Below are 21042 nucleotides of genomic sequence, written 5' to 3' on the forward strand. Positions count from 1 at the left end.
CCCTCATGCCTTAGGATCTCCTTCTTTACTGCAGCAGAGCATGATACAAACAAACAAACACTGGTGTGGACCCGGGATTGGGCACCGGCAACACTTAAGAAGAAGGTATGGCTGTTAGAGCAAGGAAACCATGTAAGGTTAGACCAGAAAGAAAGCAGAGGTGACTGTTATCAACAATTACAAATTCAAGGAATATTTTACTTCATAAATGGAATTCTTATACTAGAACTTGAAAGACAAAAAGAAGAAAAAAGTAGTTTATTATTCCCACAGATCAGAAATATAGGCTAAAAGCTAAATAACTTCAATCATAGCCTAACTAAATATGTGGGTGACAGATTATTAAGGAAGTGTATGCTTTAGGAATGCATTTCTAATCTTTTGTGATTGATATCTTAGAGGGTAGCCTTCCCCTTTATCATAGTCAGAATCCTGTTTGCAGTAAATAATAGAATATATCCAACATTTCAAAGATTAGAGGGCAGGAGAAACGTGTTACAATGATTTCTTAAACAGATCATTAAACGGTACAGTTTAGTCTCTCATTTTCTACTGTCTCCTTAAAGAAGAGTCTTCATATGGACAGGATCCCATCTCAATAAAACACAGAGAATAAGAATGAAAGGGAAACCATGTTTACTACTATGCATTCATTCATTGCCCATTAGGGCAATGTATTGCAGAGATGCAAAAAGGTAGCATTTTCAGAATTTTAGGGGTGGGTAAGCCCCCAATCCAACTCTTCTTCACTTCGCTTAACTCTTCTATACAGTATCATTTAGTGATTTAAAACCATTTATAGGACATTTATAGGTCTCTGGCCTCCCAAGATACAGCCTACTACATCTTTGGACAGCTCTGATTTTTGCCTACAAATCATTCTTATATTAATTCAAAATATGTTTCCCTATAGTTTTCATTTCTTGTTCCTGAATAGAGGCCTTCTGAAGAATTTTCTGTCTTCTATATTATAAGCTCTACACATTGTTAAATGTAACTCTCATATTACATTAGTCATAATTCTTACCCTCAGATAACATACCATCTGATATCCAGATCTGCCCCAGTCTTCCTCCTAGCATGTTATCCTGATTTCTTCTTTCTTTTTCTAGCTGTCTTTGTTTTATCAGCTCTTTTTCTTTCTGGCTCTGTTGCCCTTAGGTTGCTTGCCAATGATTTATTCATCTTATGTTTTTACCCATTGGCTTTCCCTCTCTCTTAAAAAAAGAACATTTTGAAATTCCTGGAAATCCTCAAGCTTCTTCATAAATGACACAGGCACGTGGGATTTTTTTTTTTTTTTTTTTTTTTTAGATAAAAGAGTGGAGGTGGGATAGTTTTGTAGCTTCGGAAACTTCTTGTAGCCCAGAATCTGTTGACAAGACAGACTCACTATTCTATTTTGAAGAAGCATACCGCCAGAGCCTGCATTCTAAGTTTGCTTGCCTTCTCTGACTGAGTAATCTTTACATACTTTAGCACCCTCATGTGATTTAATTTATATCATTGTGATATGATAAACTTATGGAAGCTTACTTTCTGTTTAACATTCTGATTATGGCTTAGATCCCCACCAGCAAAAGTGGTTTTAAAGATTTGAAATGTTGTTAATCCATCTCTTTTAGCTTGTACCTGTCTCCTCAAAAGCATGAGGTTCTCAAAGGTGAGAGGCTTTGTTTTATTCATCTTTGTTTGCCAGTCAATCACCTTTGTATCTCAGATATATAACAGATAATTAAAATTTGTTAAATTGGATTAAATGATCAGTCACAGATGGTAATGGATAAACTAACTTTTCATATAGAATCTCTCATATTGTTGGGACACAAATTTGTGCCAAATTAATCACTATATGCCTAATCAGTATTTGCAAGTAGCCCAAAAAACCCATATATGGCCCAGAAGCCACTATCTCTATTATTAATCCTGTAATGTGGTCCGTGGTTTATTTAAAGAATTTACTATGGTAGATGTTAGTCTCTCTTATTAATGTCTTATAATTTGAATCAGTTAAAAGCTCTTACCCATTTACTAAAGGTAACAATCAACTATTTTCCATATAGAAGATATTATTGAGACTGGGTGCTTGTTTGTATGTATAAATTCATTTTGGATGAATTATTTTATTCTGATACCATAAAGGGAACCTGATATTTGGCAATTTGTACTTATCTAAAATACATTGCAGAGAAGAGTTTGATCATTTTTTTCTTGTGTTTCATATGGTATAAAGACACCAAATGTATCAAACTCTTATGATATCAAGATTTTGGTATATCAGACAGACCAGGAGTTAGGAAACTTTTTCTATAAAGGTCCAGATAATATTTTAGGCTTTGCAGGCCATATGGTCACAGTCATAACAACTCAACTTTGCCTTTATATAGTGAAAGCAGCATAGACAATAAACAAACAAATGAACATGAACGTATTCCAATCACTATTTATGGACACTGAAATTTGAATTTCATATAATTTTTATGTGTCACTAAATATCATTCTATGTTTCCCAAACCATTAAAAAATGTAAAACCATTCTTAGCTCATAGCAATACAAAAACAAGGAGAGGGCTGGATTTGGACTGTTGGCTATAGTTTGCTGACCCCTGATATAGGTCTAGAGAACCAGAGAACTGGTTAATTTACCCTTTCTGCCTTTGTATTGTTTGAAAAGCTGTAGATGTGACCTTAGCATCTTTATTCAGTGTTGAAGTATTTTTGGTCTTGTTTATGACTAGAAATGGAAAACAAAACACAAGGCATTTATTTCTATTTATTTAGCAGTTGGGGTGCACCAGAACTGTAATCTAACATACCTGTAATCACCACAACACCCCTGCCTTTGTCAGTTTTCCAGATTGTTCAATGTTAACTGTGCTTTTAACATATTTGGTGATGAATTCAGTGAGGCCCTTTGGTTTGGTTTTCAAGGGTCTGCCTCCATTTCCCCCTAAGGAATAAAGAAACAAGTCTCCAGTTCCTCTTTTCTTTAGACAGGTTTTAGAGATATCTAACAAACATGGCAAAGGAAGTGAAATGAATTTTCACTTGGAAGCTTTAGTATACCTTACTCTTTCAAGTAGTTGTATAAATTTAAGGTTGGGAATCTAAGGAAAACATTTTAGAAGGGTTCTTCTTTCTAAATAAAGAGATTTCCCTAAGAGGAATTCCTCCAATTCAGGGCCTATTGGGGCAGTATTTACCAATAAGTCAGAATAAAATAAATTTATATTCTTTCAGAAGTGTCTTTGCTTCCTAGTTGACATGGACATGATTGTGTTCTGAAGGAGTCCTTGGTCTGTGTTTAGCTTTGGGAGGTGCTTTCTAATCAATCCATAAACTTATGTTCCTTTCCTTTCCCTGGTCCAAGATGCTTTAGCTCTGATACTAGGCTGAATAAATTGTTTATCCCTTAGCAGTTCAGCAAGATATTTAAGCCTGAAGAAATCTGCTAAGAACTTCTCTTTTGGAACGTTTTCTTTGATATTTTTCTCACGTTATTTGCTGTTAATATGTAAATTTTTTTTAATATGTAAATTTATCACGAATAAATCTTATTGAAAATCTGATTCTGGTTGATAGTAGTCATTAAGGAAATAGGAGCCAGCAATGTGGTACATACTCATTACAAAACAAAACAAAACAAAACAAAAAAACGAAAAGAAACCTCTGCTTCAGAGGATCAGTAAGAAATACTGACAGCCAGCGTTTCTAGAAGAGTTCCCTTATTCTTCCACATTTTCATTCTTCTCTGTGTCCCAGTAATTGTCTTTTGCTCAGTCCTAAAGCAGAGATACCCTTGACATGTAATCAGTTCTTAGAAGATTATTAATGTTTTAAAATCAACTTGGAACTCATTTGACTTATTTATACCAAGTTTTAAAAATAACTTTTTTCTAACCATCTTAATCAGTCACTACAACAACAGTAATTGTTGCATCTGTTAGAAGCATTTTTAATATGCTGAGTTTGTCTTTTGTTTTTTTGAAAAGCACTTTACAAATTAGTGGTTATTAACCATCCAGTATTGCCACCGTGATCATAGTGAACAGTGAAGAATGGAGTGGGTGTGGATATGTGGGTGTGAGGAGAGCGTGCTCCTGTAATGTGGAATTAACGGAAGGTATATACCACTTTATCTTTCACTTTACCTTGGGTAAACCTTATCTCTAATGTTACTCTCAGAGTTCTAGATTCTATTGTATTACCCAGGTAACTACTTAAAACCAACACTCAACATTTTGAAGTGGTTTGTTTATTAGTTCAAAGTATGTACTTTGTGGCCATGTCTGAGTAGTATAAAAATTTTGAAGAGTTTCTTCAAAGCCATGTTCTTTTTAGGAACTTCTTGAAAATGTTAACATGGAAAGCCATTTTAAATATTATAGGATTTTTCAGGAAGAGAAGACATAGCTACTTAATATCTAATAATAGTTTCCTGTTGTACTTAGTTTTGTGGAATCAAGATGTTATTTTCTAGATATTAAATTGGGACATAATGTTTTTTTAAGTACTTATTATGTCTTTAATCATTTTTGGAATTGGGACTTCTGAGAAATCCTGCCAAATATACTTGTGTTCCCTACTAAATGATCATAGTTTTTGTACTGGTTATAATTCCTTCCTTTCCATCTTCATTTCTCTATCTCAGCCCTTCTTAGTATCTTGAAATTAAATTGACCAACCAAAGACTTCTGGTCTTCTAGACATGTTTAGTATAACTTTTAATATTTGCTGAAAACTTTGACTTCTATAGCTCTATTCAGGTTTGAGAACACTCATTTGAGCTGTGGAGTCCTTGCTGGTGAGTGCAGTGTTAAGGCAAAATTTTCTATTACCTAATAGTTAAAATTTTGCATCAGGCACTGATTTTGAAGCTGTTTGCTTTTACAGTCACCTTTTCTGGGGATAATCTAATAACAGCACTATTAAGGAAATTATAAATATGTTTGAAGGATAACTGTCATTGGCAGATTTCATTTGCTGGAATTTGTGAGAGGCTGCGTAATGGAGTGATTTTCTTATACTAAGCAGTTTTACCAACTGTAATTTGATAAAGACCAACATCTCCTAAGCAAGCTCCTTTATTCAGATGTAATCTTTCTATGCCAGAGAATAGCAGTGAACCATGAAAATGACTCAAGTTTTGTGGAGAAGCTAGTGAGCATTACAAGGATGTATTTCTAGCTAGGACCAATAGCATACAAACTTTATTTTTAAAAAAAAGCGGGGGTGGATATAGCTAAGAGAAAATTTAGAATGAAGAGAAATGTATTGCAAGATAGAGAATGGCACACTAGAGAGGAAAGAGAATTTTTAAATCATCTTTTGCTAGCCACGTGGTTACTCTGTTGTTAGTTTATCCCCATCCTGAGTGTTTGTGATTCTAATGTCCTTTCTCAAACTGTCACTTGGCCTGAGTTTTCTACAGAAAGTGTACCAAAACTATTATTTATAAGGCTTTTGGGGGCTCGGTGGGGGACCAGGGAATGATTTTCTTTTTAGTGATTTTTGTTCTTTCTTCATTCGTTTCCTTTTTTGGCTGAAGAATGGGCTATTGCTGCTTGACTTGTCATCTTTATGTGCTGTTTATACATGGCTTTTACAAAAGAAGCTCTTACCACATCTGATTTATCTTTTATTGCAAGTGCCCATATAAAAGCATTTGTTTTACCAAATTTTTTTTTAAATCACCAGGTTGATGTTCCTACTGATTATTATACAACCATAGGAAACACCAGTATAATTAATTTTCAAAATAGGAATAAGATTACAGATATTGATATTAAATTAACGTATAAAGACATACGTGTTGGTTTTTTAAGAGCTTTTCCCCAAGGCATTTAAGCCGTTCTTTGCTGAAACATAAACTTGCCGTGTTTTGCTAAAGAGAAGAATGTAGAAACAGAGCACTCGCAATTAACTGATCTAATCAGGATTGTATTCTACATTTTTTAGTTTGCATGTTGCAGACCATTTGGGGGTATTATTTAAATAGATTGTTGATAAGTTAAGTGACTGTAATATTTATTGTTTACTTTAGTAAAGAACCAGGAGCTGGACACTACTGCTGGGTATCTTCCTTCTGTGCTTAGCAAGATAACCTCGATTCCTGCTGGTTCTGTGGGCATTTGCGGTGCAAAGCATTTCTTACTGGGTTTGCAAAGCAAGGGTAATGTGCTCTGTGGGTGTATGTGTGTCTGTGCACAACCCTATCCCTCAGTCCCATTGCCACCTTCTGTTCACTTCCTTTTTCTTATCAAATTCATTTTTAAATTATATAAATCTCATTAAAAAGTCTAACGAATACCTAAATACCCTTTTTGTGACATACAAAAACATTGATAACAGTTTAGTGTATTGACTTTCCTTGAGGTATTTGTATTTGAACAACCCACAAAGTCATTGCAAAGATGGTAACATTACAGAACTGATCATATCAGTAAGTAGTATGTGCAGGGCCAGTCATAGGTCTCTGGTAAAATAGAGGAACGCCTGACTGGCTCAGTGGGTGGAGCATGTGTCTCTTGATCTCAGGGTTGTGAGTTCGAGCCCTATGTTGGGTGTAGAGATTACCTTTAAAAAAAAAAAAGGAATAGTAAAATAGAATGAAGAGAATTTGAAAACCAGTGGTAGTTTAATAGATGTGGTAGATTTAGGGTTCCATTGTGGAAAGTAACTATAGAGGTAGTATGCTAAATCTTAGATTCCTTTTACTGAAAATTCAGTGATTTTAGGAAAAAATATCTACGAGTATAACATAGATATGATTTATGCTTAGAAACAGCAGTAAATCTATTAAGCTTTAAAATGGTTGTAAATTTTATGGCTAATCAGAAATATTTTTCTTTCTTAACAAACAGTACATATCTCAAAGCTATTAAAAATGGCCCATCCAGTGTTTTTCATGAGGATCTTGGCTCAGCAATATTTATTAAATATTCTTATAGTATGCCTATTTTAACTCTTAGATTCTGTAACAATTTCTTTCTTCAAAATTCAGTCAGGTGATGTTCTCTAAAATATAAGGAGAACTGGCTGAGAACTTGTTAAACTGAAAGGAGGACCAGCCTTAGTTAAATCTATAGGGTTGGCCCACTTTGAGTGCTCAGAAACACTTCCAAATAGGGACTAGGTGTCTTTCTTGCTCTGGTTCATGTTTCTTTGCAAAAAGTAATATTTTCAGAAATAGAGTACAAAGACAAATAGTATCTAGTATTTGCCGGTCACTTCACGGTGAACACCTCTGTAGTGAACCCTCATAAAAACCATAGCAGTGATCTTCTTGCTTCATATGATAAAACTGAGTCTCAGAGGTTGAAAGGCCTGCCAAAGAATAATCAGTTTTTAAGTGAAAGAACTGGAACTAGAACCCAGGTCTTTTGATGTTTCAGTCCAGTTACATTCTGTAATGCCACAGCTGTCTCCTACGTTACTCAGTCTCCAAATGAAAATGTAAAAATTACAGAGTGTGAATTAAAGAGAAGGTTAGAATTTGAGACCCTAATGACTTATAAAACTGGGTATTAAAAATGGCTCTCGAAAAGAAAATGGTTCTCTAAGATGCAGAAGCAACTGATGAATTGATTAATGCTGGACTCCTTTATCTTAAGTTGAATTCCCCAAGTTGAGTCCTGCACAATGTCCCAGAACCTGAAATAGGATCTCTTTCACTGTGTAGGAACCAGAAGATAAGGATGAGGAATGAGGCCTTTCCTGCCTTTGAAACAGGGATCTCAGGGATTTTGTCTGGTATAAAGGTCATTCAATAGGGGTGCCTGGGCAGCTCAGTTGGTTAAGCGTCTGACTCTTGATCTCAGCTCAGGTCTTCTTTTTTTTTTTTAATTTTTTTTATTTATTTATGATAGTCACAGAGAGAGAGAGAGAAAGAGAGAGAGGCAGAGACATAGGCAGAGGGAGAAGCAGGCTCCATGCCCCGGGAGCCCGACGTGGGATTCGATCCCGGGTCTCCAGGATCACGCCCTGGGCCAAAGGCAGGCGCCAAACCACTGCGCCACCCAGGAATCCCCTCAGCTCAGGTCTTGATCTCAGGGTTGTGAGTTCAAGCCCCGTGTTTATACATCTTACATATATTTACATATATAAATACATAAAATATTAATATTTAAAAATAATAAAATAAAAATCAATCAATAAAAGGAATTGAACTTTTTAGAAGAAAATAATTAGTAGTTTCCTAATAGTAGTTTATTGGGGATATTTAGATCAATAGATTAAATTCCCATTAATTAGATCAAACCTTACACACAATGTCAAAAGAAACCTAGATTGGTATCCAGAAGCAAACAAACCAAAAACATATTGTTGTCAAACCAATGACATTTTGTATCTCTAATAATTATTCATGCTTCATCAAAAAAATTATTTTGGGTGGCTCAGAGGTTGAGCATCTGCCTTTGGCCCAGGTTGTGATCCTGGGGTCCTGGGATTAAGTCCCATGTCAGACTTCCTGCGTGGAGCCTGCTTCTCCGTCTGCCTCCCTCTGGACATATATGAAGACAATTTTTTCACAGGTATTCTAAAGGAAACATCGAATACAATATTAGGGAAAAGCATCTTTTTCACAGACTTAAAATTCAACATATATTGATTCCAGGACTCTTGTTAGAGGTTAGCTTTATAATTGACATGATTATTGTCTTCTTTCTTTCAAAATTGTTCTGTCAGCTGTCTAATTCTGCTTGTGTGGACTCAGTAACATTACTGACTGGTTTATTTTGGTGCCTAGTGTAACATTATATATAATATATATAAATATATATAAATATATATAAATACCTGAGAATGCACCAACAAATTAAAAGTAAGTTAATCTTGAGACCAGCTCTGATAAAAATTGCCTTCTCCCCTAAGGTCCTACCATTGCCACCACCATAAGACAAATTTGTCTAGTGTAAATATATTTAACTGCCATCTCTACATATCATTTTCAATAGCTTCAGCCAAATCTAAGTACCCTAGGGGTTAAATCACTTATTTCTTTCATGTATTCCCAAATCGCACCAAAGATGTTTTTCTCTTCTGAGATGGCAATTAAAAAACCGTTTATTGAATTTGTTTAGTCATTCTGTCATACTTGATTTCAGTACAATAAGATTTAAGCCTGAGGTGCATGCAGGACACTCGATCAAAAAAATAAAAATATAAATCATTCTTATTGAAGTGTGATAGTGTTGATTTGTAGTATATATCACTAATCCAGAGTTACTGTTCAGATCAAGTTTTAGGATTCTTTGATATTTAATATTTTCTTTTTTTAAAGAAGTTTTCTTTTTATATCTTTTTTTAAAGATTTTTATTTATTTATTCATGAGAGAGAGAGAGGGAGAGAGAGAGAGAGGCAGAGACACAGGCAGAGGAGAAGCAGGCTCCATGCAGGGAGCCCGACATGGGACTTGATCCAGGGTCTCCAGGATCAGGCCTTGGGCTGAAGGCGGCGCTAAACCGCTGAGCCACCCGGGCTGCCCAATCTTTAATATTTTATATTGCCAGTTGCTATCATGACTGACAAGACAATAGTAATTTTCTTTGTGTGTCTTTACTGATTTCAGAGGCGGGTTATCTGATGAAAAAAATCTACTGAGGAGTTAAATCACTGATAGAACCATATTTTCACTCACCCTGTATCTTTAAATCAGAAAACATTAAAATATAATGAAGTTACACCTTAAAGTTGAGCTATTTCTTTTCCACCCAGATACATTAAGTCTATAATCACTGACTTTCACTTTTAAAATCCACTTACTAAGTTACTAAGGTTTTATATTATATTCTTATAAAACAGAATGTTTATGTAAGTTACCAATTGCTTACATTACTTATCATTTTTTCTATTAACTATTTTTTCTTTTAGGAAACTATTAAGGTTTCTTTTTCCTTTCTTTTTTAAAGATTTTATTTATTTGGCAGAGAGGGAAGAGAGCACAAATGAGACGAGTAGCAGGCAGAGGGAGAGAGAAGCAAGAGCTTATCCAGTAGAGAGCCCGACATGGGGCTTGATTCCAGGACCTGAGCTGAAGGCAAACGCTTAACCAACTGAACCACCCAAGCAATCCTGTTTTCATTTTTTTTTAAGATTTTATTTTTTATTTGAGAGAGAGTGAGAGAGAGCATGAGTGGGGAGGAAAGGGGGAGAAGCAGGTTCCCTGAGAGCAGGGAGCTCAACTTGGTCTCCATCCCAGGACCCCAGGATCATGACCTGAGCCGAAGGTAGATGCTTAACTGACTGAGCCACCCAGGTGCCCTTATTTTTAACTGTTTTTAAACAGTTGGAGGACATTGAGGATTTATCAGCACTTTATTTTTTTTTAAAGATTTTATTTATTTATTCATGAGAGACACAGAGAGAGAGAGGCAGAGACACAGGCAGAGGGAGAAGCAGGTTCCCTGCAGGGAGCCCGACGTGGGACTCGATCCCGGGTCACCAGGATCACACCCTGGGCTGCAGGCGACACTAAACCGCTGTGCCACCGGGGCTGCCCTGATGAGCACTTTATAAATTGTTTACCAGACTCTTCAAGTTTTGTAGATCAGTCATTTACTTATGAAACCAGATACAAAAGCTTGCATGAGAAAATAATTAAATAACATTTTTATTTTTTTATTTTTTATTTTTTAAATAACATTTTTAATAACAAAAGTAATGCATATTCATTTTAGAAAAGTTAGGAAATACAGAAAAACACAAAGAAAGAAATTAAATTATTTGCAATTCTTGGGGCCCCCATGGCTACTCAGTCGGTAGAACTTTCGACTCTTGAGCTCGGGGTCGTGAGTTCGAGCCCCACATTAGGCATAGAACTTACTTTAAAAAATTATTTGCAATTCTACTACTACTACTGATATTTTAGTATGCCTTGAAGTCTTTTTCATGTGTGTAGTAATACACATAGCAAAATAAAAATTTTAAGTGGATAAGAAAGAAAACATAGCATGTTACCAGGGAGAAGGTTTAGTCTTTGAAGTTAGCTTTTTCTTTTCCTTTTTCCCTCATGCCAACATTTTAATTATGGTCCTGAGGTGAAAGTAGTTCCCTGAAATCACATGGCAAGTTGGGAGTGATAATGCTGTTCTTCTCTTGATCCTTATCTGTGTACCCAGGATTTTAATACATAGAAAGATAAAGTAAGACAACAGCAGGTTTTTTTCTTCCTTCTAATACAGATAGGAATTGCTTTTCTGTTGCCACCCAGAGGTAAAATCAGTCTTCACTAAAGAAGGAAACAGGCAATCAAATGTGTGTGGGAAAAATAACTACCTGGCCCCTCCAGGAAAAAAAAAATTGTATGTTTTTTTTCCTTACGTGCCAAAATTTTAGGAAGGTTTTCAGGATTTATTTTCTTTGTCATGCTTATTGGATAAGATAGTCTTGTAAACAACTATGGTTCTTTCATTAGTCTAATGTATAAATACCTTGCTTCAAAAATAACCTGAACAGAAAAAGACTGTGGATTGCATTTAATGTAGTGGCAACAAAATAAAGCAGCCACTTCCTGCCCTTAATGATGTCTGGAATCTTTAAATCAAGGGAGCAGTAATTTATAATTCACGGGATCACATACCTGCACAGGGTTTGGTGATCCTGAGACATAATCCTTCTATGATAAATACTTTTCAAAAGAAAACCTCTAATTTAGAAAGCAACAACAACAACAAAAAAAAACTTTGTTTTTTTTTTTTTACCCCAAAGATAATAGTGAATTACCATACTTAGCAGGAACCATTCACTTTTTAAATAAAACTGAAATTTTTCCAATAGTGTTCTCAATTAAATATTTGTCTAACATTCTTGCTTCTCCTGTACTTGAAACCAACTAGATAGCCTGGCTGGACTTTGTACAGGCAGCTGGTCTTACTCTTGTAGCATCTTTCTTCTAGATCCCCCATCAGTCTAGATAAGCAATGGCTGAATTAACACCTTTGAATCACATTAAGTTTCAATTTTGTCAGTTACTGTGGGAGGTTCAGACACAGTCCTATATTTGTTCATACACTGAGATGATTCCTTCAAAGTTTCCAGGCCAATTTGGTATATGCTGTTGTGCAGAATCTTATATAATCCACTAGCCCTTGCTGATGGTCATAGCTAAAGGCACAACACTGTCAGTTAACATTCCTCACTTATGTTGTATGCCAAAGTTTGGGAGTCATGTCATGGAAGTTTTATATCTTCTTTTTGCTTCAATCTTTTCTTCTGGCTTTTCAGCCTTCTCCTTATTTTTAAAAGTATAGTGTTGGACACAAATCAGACTCTGCTAAGAGGACTTTGGGGAGTTTGGTACTTCTCAATTCAGACTCTAAGAGGACTTTGGACAGTCTTGGTACTTCTCAAAAGTACAGTCATGTTTGGTGTACCTTCTTTTGAACATAATAGGACATGTCCTCTGGTCTTACTTGAAATATTTTGTTGTCATGGAAGAAATGGATTTTAGAACTAGAAACCAACTTGGTTTTATTTTTTTAAAAAGATTTTATTTATTTATTCATAGAGACAGAGAGAGGCAGAGACACAGGCAGAGGGAGAAGCAGGCATCATACAGAGAGCCCGATGTGGGACTCTATCCAGGGTCTCCAGGATCACGCCCTGGGCTGCAGGCGGCGCTAAACCGCTGCACCACCAGGGCTGCCCACAACTTGGTTTTAAACCCTATCTACATCACTTAGCTAGGTCTGAGTTGCTTAATCTCTGTTTCTTCATCTATAAAATACAGAGTGACTACTTCATAGTGAGGTTGTGAAAAATAAAGTGAGAAAACACATTAAAGCGACTAGTGTACTACCTGGCATGTTGTGAACACGAATAACATCAGTTTTCCTCTTATTTTGCTGATGTAGGAGATAAAATGCTGGACGAGACTGTGGCTCTGATCAAGTGGGCCACTTTCTACATACTTTTTTTTTTTTTTTTAGAAAATGTGTGGGAAAGGCAGCGGGAGAGGGAGAGAATCTTTTTTTGTTGTTTGTTTTTATTGAAGTTCAATTTGCCAAAAAATAGTGTAACACCCAGTGCTCATCCCATTAGGTGCCCTCCTCAGTGCCCATCACCCAGTTACCCCAACCCCCCTGCCCATCTCTCCTTACACAACTCTTTGTTCGTTTCCCAGAGTTAGGAGTCTTTCATGGTTTCTGAGAGGGAGAGAATCTTTTTTTTTTTAATAAATTAATTTTTATTGGTGTTCAATTTACCAACATACAGAATAACACCCAGTGCTCATCCCGTCAAGTGTCCCCCTCAGTGCCCGTCACCCATTCACCCCCACCCCCCGCCCTCCTCCCCCTCCACCACCCCTAGTTCATTTCCCAGAGTTAGAAGTCTTTATGTTCTGTCTCCCTTTCTAATATTTCCCACACATTTTCTCTCCCTTCCCTTATATTCCCTTTCACTATTATTCATATTCCCCAAATGAATGAGAACATACACTGTTTGTCCTTCTCCGATTGACTTACTTCACTCAGCATAATACCCTCCAGTTCCATCCACGTTGAAGCAAATGGTGGGTATTTGTCGTTTCTAATGGCTGAGTAATATTCCATTGTATACATAAACCACATCTTCTTTATCCATTCATCTTTCGATGGGCACCGAGGCTCCTTCCATAGTTTGGCTATTGTGGACATGGCTGCTAGAAACATCGGGGTGCAGGTGTCCCGGCGTTTCATTGCATCTGAATCTTTGGGGTAAATCCCTAACAGTGCAATTGCTGGGTCGTAGGGCAGGTCTATTTTTAATTCTTTGAGGAACCTCCACACAGTTTTCCAGAGTGGCTGCACCAGTTCACATTCCCACCAACAGTGTAAGAGGGTTCCCTTTTCTCCGCATCCTCTCCAACATTTGTTGTTTCCTGCCTTGTTAATTTTCCCCATTCTCACTGGTGTGAGGTGGTATCTCATTGTGGTTTTGATTTGTATTTCCCTGATGGCAAGGGATGCAGAGCATTTTCTCATGTGCATGTTGGCCATGTCTATGTCTTCCTCTGTGAGATTTCTCTTCATGTCTTTTGCCCATTTCATGGTTGGATTGTTTCTTTGGTGTTGAGTTTAATAAGTTCTTTATAGATTTTGGAAACTAGCCCTTTATCTGAAATGTTATTTGCAAATATCTTCTCCCATTCTGTAGGTTGTCTTTTAGTTTTGTTGACTGTATCCTTTGCTGTGCAAAAGCTTCTTATCTTGATGAAGTCCCAATAGTTCATTTTTGCTTTTGTTTCTTTTGCTTTCGTGGATGTATCTTGCAAGAAGTTACTGTGGCCAAGTTCAAAAAGGGTAGAGGGAGAGAATCTTAAGCAGGCACCACACCCAGCCCAAAGTGTGGCTCGAACTCACAACCCAGCGATCATGACCTGAGCCAAAATCCAGAGTCAGATGCTTAACCGACTGAACCATCCAGGCACTCCCACGTTTTAGGTTCTTTCTAAGCATGCCTTTTCAGTTTTTGAATAGCACAAGATCAAGCAGAAGTTCTCAAGTTACCTGGATTTATTGAATATACTTTCAGCAAGTTTTTACTGAACATCTATTACATGCCAAAAACTGTACTAGAGAGATACAGAGCTAACTAACATAGGAAGTCCTTATCTCCACCCCACCCCATCCTCCAAGGAACTCACAGTCTAATAAGAAAGACAGATTACTAAATCAGCAATGACAAGGTGCAATAGGAACAAAAGAGGAATAGCATATGCGTACTTTAGGCAGTTAGGGGAAAACTTCCAGAACTGACACTTGAGCTGAGGATGGACTTCCAGGCAAAAGAAACAATGTTGACAATATTTACAAAGGTGGGGGGGGGTTTGCAAAGAGATCTATGCTCTGTTCTAGGAACTGCAAATAGTCTTGAATTAATGAAAAGAAGAGTGTCTGTGGAGGTATGACACGGTGAAGCTGGAGAGATAGGAGTCAGATTTTAAAGTATTTTCTTTCTTTCTTTTTTTTTTTTTAAGTATTTTCTATGTCTTACTAAAGGGTCTGAACTTTAACCAGAGGCAGTGAAGAACCACTGAAGGGTTTTAAGCTGCAAAATGAAGTTCACAGTGTTTCATTTTAGAAATACAAATTCTTTAGCAGCAGAGTAGAGGATGTGTTCAAAGAAGGTTTGAGATGAGAAAGAAGGAAAGAAAGAAGCAAGAAAGAAAAACTGGGCATTAGTAGTAAGCTAAGTGAGGCATTACGATAGCCTAAATGAAGACCGTAAAGGTGGGAATAGAAACAAACACAGATAGGGGGCGCTTGGGTGACTCAGTCAGTGGAGTGTCTGCTTTAAGCACAGGTCATGATCCTGGGGTCCTGGGATCCAGCCCCGAATCGGCTCCCTGCTCAGTGAGGAGTCTGCTTCTCCCTCTCTGTCTCCTCCCCCCTGCTCGTGCTCTATCTCTGTCTCTCAAACGAATAACTAAAATTAAAAAAAAAAAAAAAAGAGAGAGAAAGAAAAAATGGAATAGAATGGAAATGACTTGATGCAGTTTACGGGGGTTGGTGGGTGACTATAAGGAAGGCGTTGAAGATGATTTCAGGATTCTGGCATGGAAGACTGGATGGATAATGGTGCCACTTACCAATATAACAGAAATGATGGAGGAAGTTGGGGTGGCAGGTCTAGGCAGCTACAGAGATGAGTTTAGTGTGGGGCATATTGCATTCCATATGGCTGGGAAGATGTCCAGTAAGTAGTTGGCTTTGTCCAGATCTGGACAACAGAGCCAACTGGGGAGGTTCATTTGACCATATGTGAGAATGCTCTAAGTGGTAATCTAACCCAGCTGTTATTAATTTTCCTTTTATTGCCAATGACTAACACATTTTAACTGATCAGTAAATATTTGTTGAATTGATATTACTCTGGCTGCAGCTTTTATCTGTGGTCTCCACCATACATGCTTTGAAAAAAAAAAAAAAGATTGCTCGATCTAATTTTACTCAACAGTAGGCAATTTTGGGCCAGGTGTTGCTGGCCTAAGCAATGTTCAGTTCACAAAAGGCTTCTTGATGACAGACCACCATGTATCACTTGAGCAGACTGGTCTAAAATTGGCTCGAACTTGATTGTCTTAGGTATTTTCCTGGTTATAAATCAGCCTTCTCAATTGTGACAAAATTGTTTGGAAAAGCTGTGAAGTTTTTCTCCATGTGAGTGGGTTTAGATGTGCTATTCACAGTGCTAGAGCTAGCATATAGCAATTTGAAAAAGTCTATTTGTTTATTACCAGCTAATCTATTTTTGGACAGCTCTAACAGCTTGTCTGACTCAAAAGAAATGGTGAGAAAAGTGCCCTAGAAAGTAATACAGTGTGTAAATAATAACAACTAATTTATTCTAGTAAGTAAGGCCCTGGCATATTATAGGTGCTCAGAATGTTGGTTGAATTAAGTGACTCTATATGGTACTTGAGAATTTACAAAGTGCTTTCACATGTATTATTATATTTGATCTTCAGAACCCCATGAGTCAAACCAGGTATTATTCTCATTTTAAATATGAGGAAATTCATATACCCTTAGCAAGAATATTTTATGTACCTCTGATTCGTCTGCATACAGAAACAGTTTCTGTTGTCCTCTCAATTGCATTTTTCATGCCGTATGTAATATTCATATTCAGTCCTGCCTGGTCTGAATTCAGCTTGTACCACTCTGAGATGCTCTTGAGTTGACAGCTTCAAGATGGCTTAGAAGTAAAGTTGGCCTGAAGTTCTTGAGTGCAGTGCGTCTTTTCTCACCTTAATAGGTCACTGGTTTATATTTATCACCATGTAGGTTGGTTTACAAGTTAAAGAGCAGCAGTGATTTTTTAAAAAATAGAATGCATAGAACGTGATTTGAGTACTAATGTGTGTGAGCTGATCCAGGCATGTGTCACTGGTTCCAGGAATACCTTTTTAAAAGAGTCCTTTCCTAGGTGGTATGTACTATGGGAAGTTGATATTTACCAAAATTCCAGGCCTACATGGCTTTCTGGTGAGCACAGGTACATGGTTACTTTTCCTGACATTTGGCTTCAGTCAGACTGTGTGTTTTTCATATGGCTCATATTCTTTTTTTACTCACATGAATTCCTTCTCTTCTACCTATAGTATCTCCCCCTTTAAACTTTTAAGATTACATACATCCATGGTGATGTTATCTTGTCATCCACAATCTCTTGGAAGTACTGTTTTTCCTATGGTGTGAGGCACTTGGCCTAGGACGGAATTGTTTCTAGGACTTACTTCTTAGGGGTCAGACATAGGTCATTCATCTATGAAGAAATCTATCTCAGCTGCTGGGTCACTTTTATTATATACCTCAGTACTTTTGATATTTAATTGCGTGACAATGATTGGATTAAGTCTTTTCTGGATGTATTCAGTATTTTAATCCCTACCATCCAAAGTCAAGATTTAAGTTCTCCATTAGAGGCTAGTGTGATGATATTTATGGCTTGGAGATATGAAACGTTTTTCATCCTGATCAGGCTCCCAGTGAATATGTTTTGATTGGCTGATAAATTGCATTGTTCCCTGTGCATAGTAATGAGTTAGGTATTTAGGAATGGCAAAGTAACTCTTTTAAGTATGAAGAATATGTGTTATCCAGGGAAGATCATAGTAACACAAAGTACTTGGTATTGTGTGAGGCTCATCAAAATTATTTCTCAAGTTAACAGGGTTATAGAAATATGACCAAAATGAGGTCGGAACTGCTTAAGCACTAATATAGTGAACAGCAGTTCTTCCTTTCAACTACCTTAGGAGCTAAGTTTCTTGGTTTATATTAGTACTAATATTTTTGAGACCTCTTAAAAATCATTGTTGATTCTCAGAGTTTACTATATTCCCCACTTATTCCTAATCTTCTTGCTTTTGTATGTGTTCATTCATTTGTAGAATATGAATGGCATTCTCACAGAGGAGGTGGCTGCCATGACAAAGGAGCCATCTACCAACCCTGACTCTGAATGGGATGGTCCCAAGCATTCAGTAATCTCTAGTAAGAGCCAAATAACCACCCTGTCGGAGTCTCCACAAAGCTTTGAGTTTGGCTCCCTCTCCATAAGCAGCAAGGAGACAGAAGAGAAGGAGCAGGGGGCAGCTGGCTATCTTGATATTAAGGAAATGCCAAGAGGCTCAAGTGGGGAATGTATAGGAGTGGAGGAACAGGCCAGTGCCTTAAAGTTCTCAGTATCACCAGCTTCCTCTCAGCGACAACTTGGTGAAAAAAAGGCAGAGAGTAGTGAAGAACATGTTACACCAGGAGAGCCACTTGGAAAGCAAAATGGATCATTTCTTGACTCTCATGTGGGTAACCAGTTCCCCACCCTCATTCGAAGTTTCCAGGTAGTAACCGATTCAATGATGCAGGTCTAATGATTCACTTTGGGAGAGGGCCAGAATCTGTTCTGTGGAGGAGGTGGTGGTGGTGGTGAAGGCAGTGGCCTCTCTGCTTTTTTCAGAAGCAAAAGTCGAAGCCCTTGATTACTACAAATAAATTTATTCAGAGGAATTAACTCCATGGCTAGAAATGTTTTCTCCCCTGATGACTTAAAACTCTTGAGGGTAAATTCCAGCTATTTATCTCTATGAAGCTGGTTCAAGTGGGTTTCTCTTCCTTGCTCAAGTATGAGCTATATAAAGAAGCGAGTTTCTGAGACTCTTATGATGAACAGCCATTAGTGTTCTGAGGCCATGCCAAAAAAAATTCAAATACTCTTCATTAAAAGAGGGACTGATTGAAAACTGATTTCTTTTTGAGATTTCAGACCCCAAATAATTATTTATGTATTGCTGCCACATAGTACAGCCCACCACTCCCACTGACCCCACTCATAAGGGCGTCCATGCTCACAGGCACTAATCTATGCTAAGGTGGATGGCCACTTTATCACAATCAAATGGTAGTATTAGGGTGATCTGTAGTCTTTGGCAAGGTGAACTGATGGACAAGAAGTCTTTGATACTCCACTAATGTTCATTCTTCTGAAATTCTGAGATTAATCAGCAGGTGGTGGTAGAAGTGATGATTTTCTTTCCAGTTTTCCAAATATTGTTCCTTCTCAATAAATTCAAAGTGAATGTCTGACATTGATTTGAAAGAAGTTAATAAATTCCAGGATAAAGCAATCCAATACTATTGCTGTTTCATGTACTACCATTTGTAGTTAGTGGAGGAAATGTGACTAATTTTCTTAATTATAATGGCACAGTCACAAGGACAAACAAAAGTGACTGTTATTTGGCAAACAATTTTATATTCAAATTCTGAAGGTCAGTCTAAAGTGTTTTGTATATTACAGCTTTCCATTAAGCATATGAAAATGATTACAGTAATGCTGTTTTTTAATATCCCTCATGATTTGACACTTTATCAAGGCTACTTTGGAATAGTGTCCAAGTCTTGGGCAGAGGTTGAGCTAGCCCTTTGCTTGACTAGAGCTATCACTTTGATCAGATCAATGTCAGAAGATTAGTTCTCCACAGCCATCAGGAGACTCTGGTAACTTTGTTTCTTTACTGCTTCACAGCCTCCCCTGGTGAAGACTCAAACCGTCACCATCTCAGATACTGCCAACTTGGTGAAGAGTGAAATCCCAACCAAAGATGTCCCTATTGTTCACACTGAAACCAAGACCATCACTTATGAGGCTGCCCAGGTGGGACATGATATTATGTTTCAGAAGCAAAGACTGGAGTAAACACAATAAAGAACCTTCTTTCTCAATCATTTGCTACAGATAATGCCAGGCTTTTCTGGGTTAATTCCTTTTAGAAGAGATTACTGATCTTAGATATCATATACCCTAAGGATGATCTAAGGATGTCCCAAAGTACTTCATTAAAAGCAAAGTTGTCTTGCATCTGATTTCTTATATCCACCCAATTCAGTTAGGGAAGGCAGTCTAGTGTAATGGTTCAGCACATGGGCTTTGGGTCACACAAACCTGAGTTCAGGTTCTGGCTCCTCCACTTACTCCAATTACTACAAGTAACTGAACGTCTCTGAGCTTTGATTGCCTGCCACCCCCCTCCACTCCCCACCCATGATGTTATTATCTGCCTCATGATTTTATTTTTTATTTCTTAAAAGATTTTATTAGAGAGCATGAGCTGGGGGAGGGGCAGAGGGAGAGGGAGAAGCAGACTTCCCGCTGAGCAGAGAGCCTGACACCAGGCTCCATCCTAGGACCCTAGGGTCATGACCTGAGCCTGAGCCGAAGGCAGACACTTTAACTGACTGAGCCACCCAGGCACCCATGCCTCATTATTTTATTATGAAGATTATGTAAGATATGACACTGTATGGACTTGAATTAAGCATCATGTGTGAAAGTATAAATAAATAAATAACAGCTACAATATAATTTATGGGGCACCTGGAGGACTCTGTCAGAGGAACATGCAACTCTTGATTTTGGGATTGTGAGATCAAGCCCCACATTGGGTGTAGAGATTACTTAAAAATCAAATCTTTAAAATATTATTGTTATTATTTGTTACAATTAAATTTAAAATCACACAAGAGGGGCGCCTGAGTGGGTTAGTTGGTTAAGCATCTGCCTTCAGCTCAGGTCATGATCACAAGGTTCTGGGATCAAGTCCTGCATCGGGCTCTTTGCTCAGCAGGGAATCTGCTTCTCCCTCTGCCCCTCCCTCCTGCTCGTGCTCTCTCTCTCAAATAAATAAATAAAATCTTAAAAAAAAAATCACACAAGGGGCACCTGGCTGGCTCAGTTGGTTAAGTATCTGCCTTTGGCTTGGGTCATGATCTCAGGGTCCTGGGATTAAGCCCCCATATTGGCTCCCTGCTGCTCAGCGGAGAATATGCTTCTCCCTTTGCCCCTCCCCCTGCTTATGTACACACACTCTCTCTCTCTCTCTCTCTCTCTCTCTCTCTGTCTCAAAATATATAAATAGATCTTTTTAAAAAATAAAAAAATAAAATCACACAAGAATTTAAGTATTTAAAATTTTGTTTAAATAAAAATTTTGTTTACTTTTAGTAAAATTTTTCCATTGTTGGTAATTTGGATGAGCTAAGAGTTGCTTTATGTTA

General features: G+C 37.4%; 1 protein-coding gene across 16 annotated transcripts in view; it reads left to right on the forward strand.

Annotated features, from left to right (window-relative positions):
* EPB41 (erythrocyte membrane protein band 4.1) overlaps positions 1-21042 on the forward strand; it is a 199597-nt gene that overhangs the window by 166383 nt on the left and 12172 nt on the right. For 9 of the 16 annotated variants that reach the window (XM_055332348.1, XM_055332349.1, XM_055332351.1 and 6 more), the window contains one exon: positions 19514-19642. In XM_055332348.1, the coding sequence (XP_055188323.1) occupies positions 19514-19642 (129 nt within the window). Of the gene's footprint in view, positions 1-17879; positions 18330-19513; positions 19643-21042 lie in introns of all 16 variants that reach the window. The other 7 variants (XM_055332346.1, XM_055332341.1, XM_055332340.1 and 4 more) reach the window with 1 other exon arrangement.

This window comes from Nyctereutes procyonoides, unplaced genomic scaffold (assembly GCF_905146905.1).
Source record: "Nyctereutes procyonoides isolate TBG_1078 unplaced genomic scaffold, NYPRO_anot_genome, whole genome shotgun sequence".
NCBI lineage: Eukaryota > Metazoa > Chordata > Mammalia > Carnivora > Canidae > Nyctereutes > Nyctereutes procyonoides.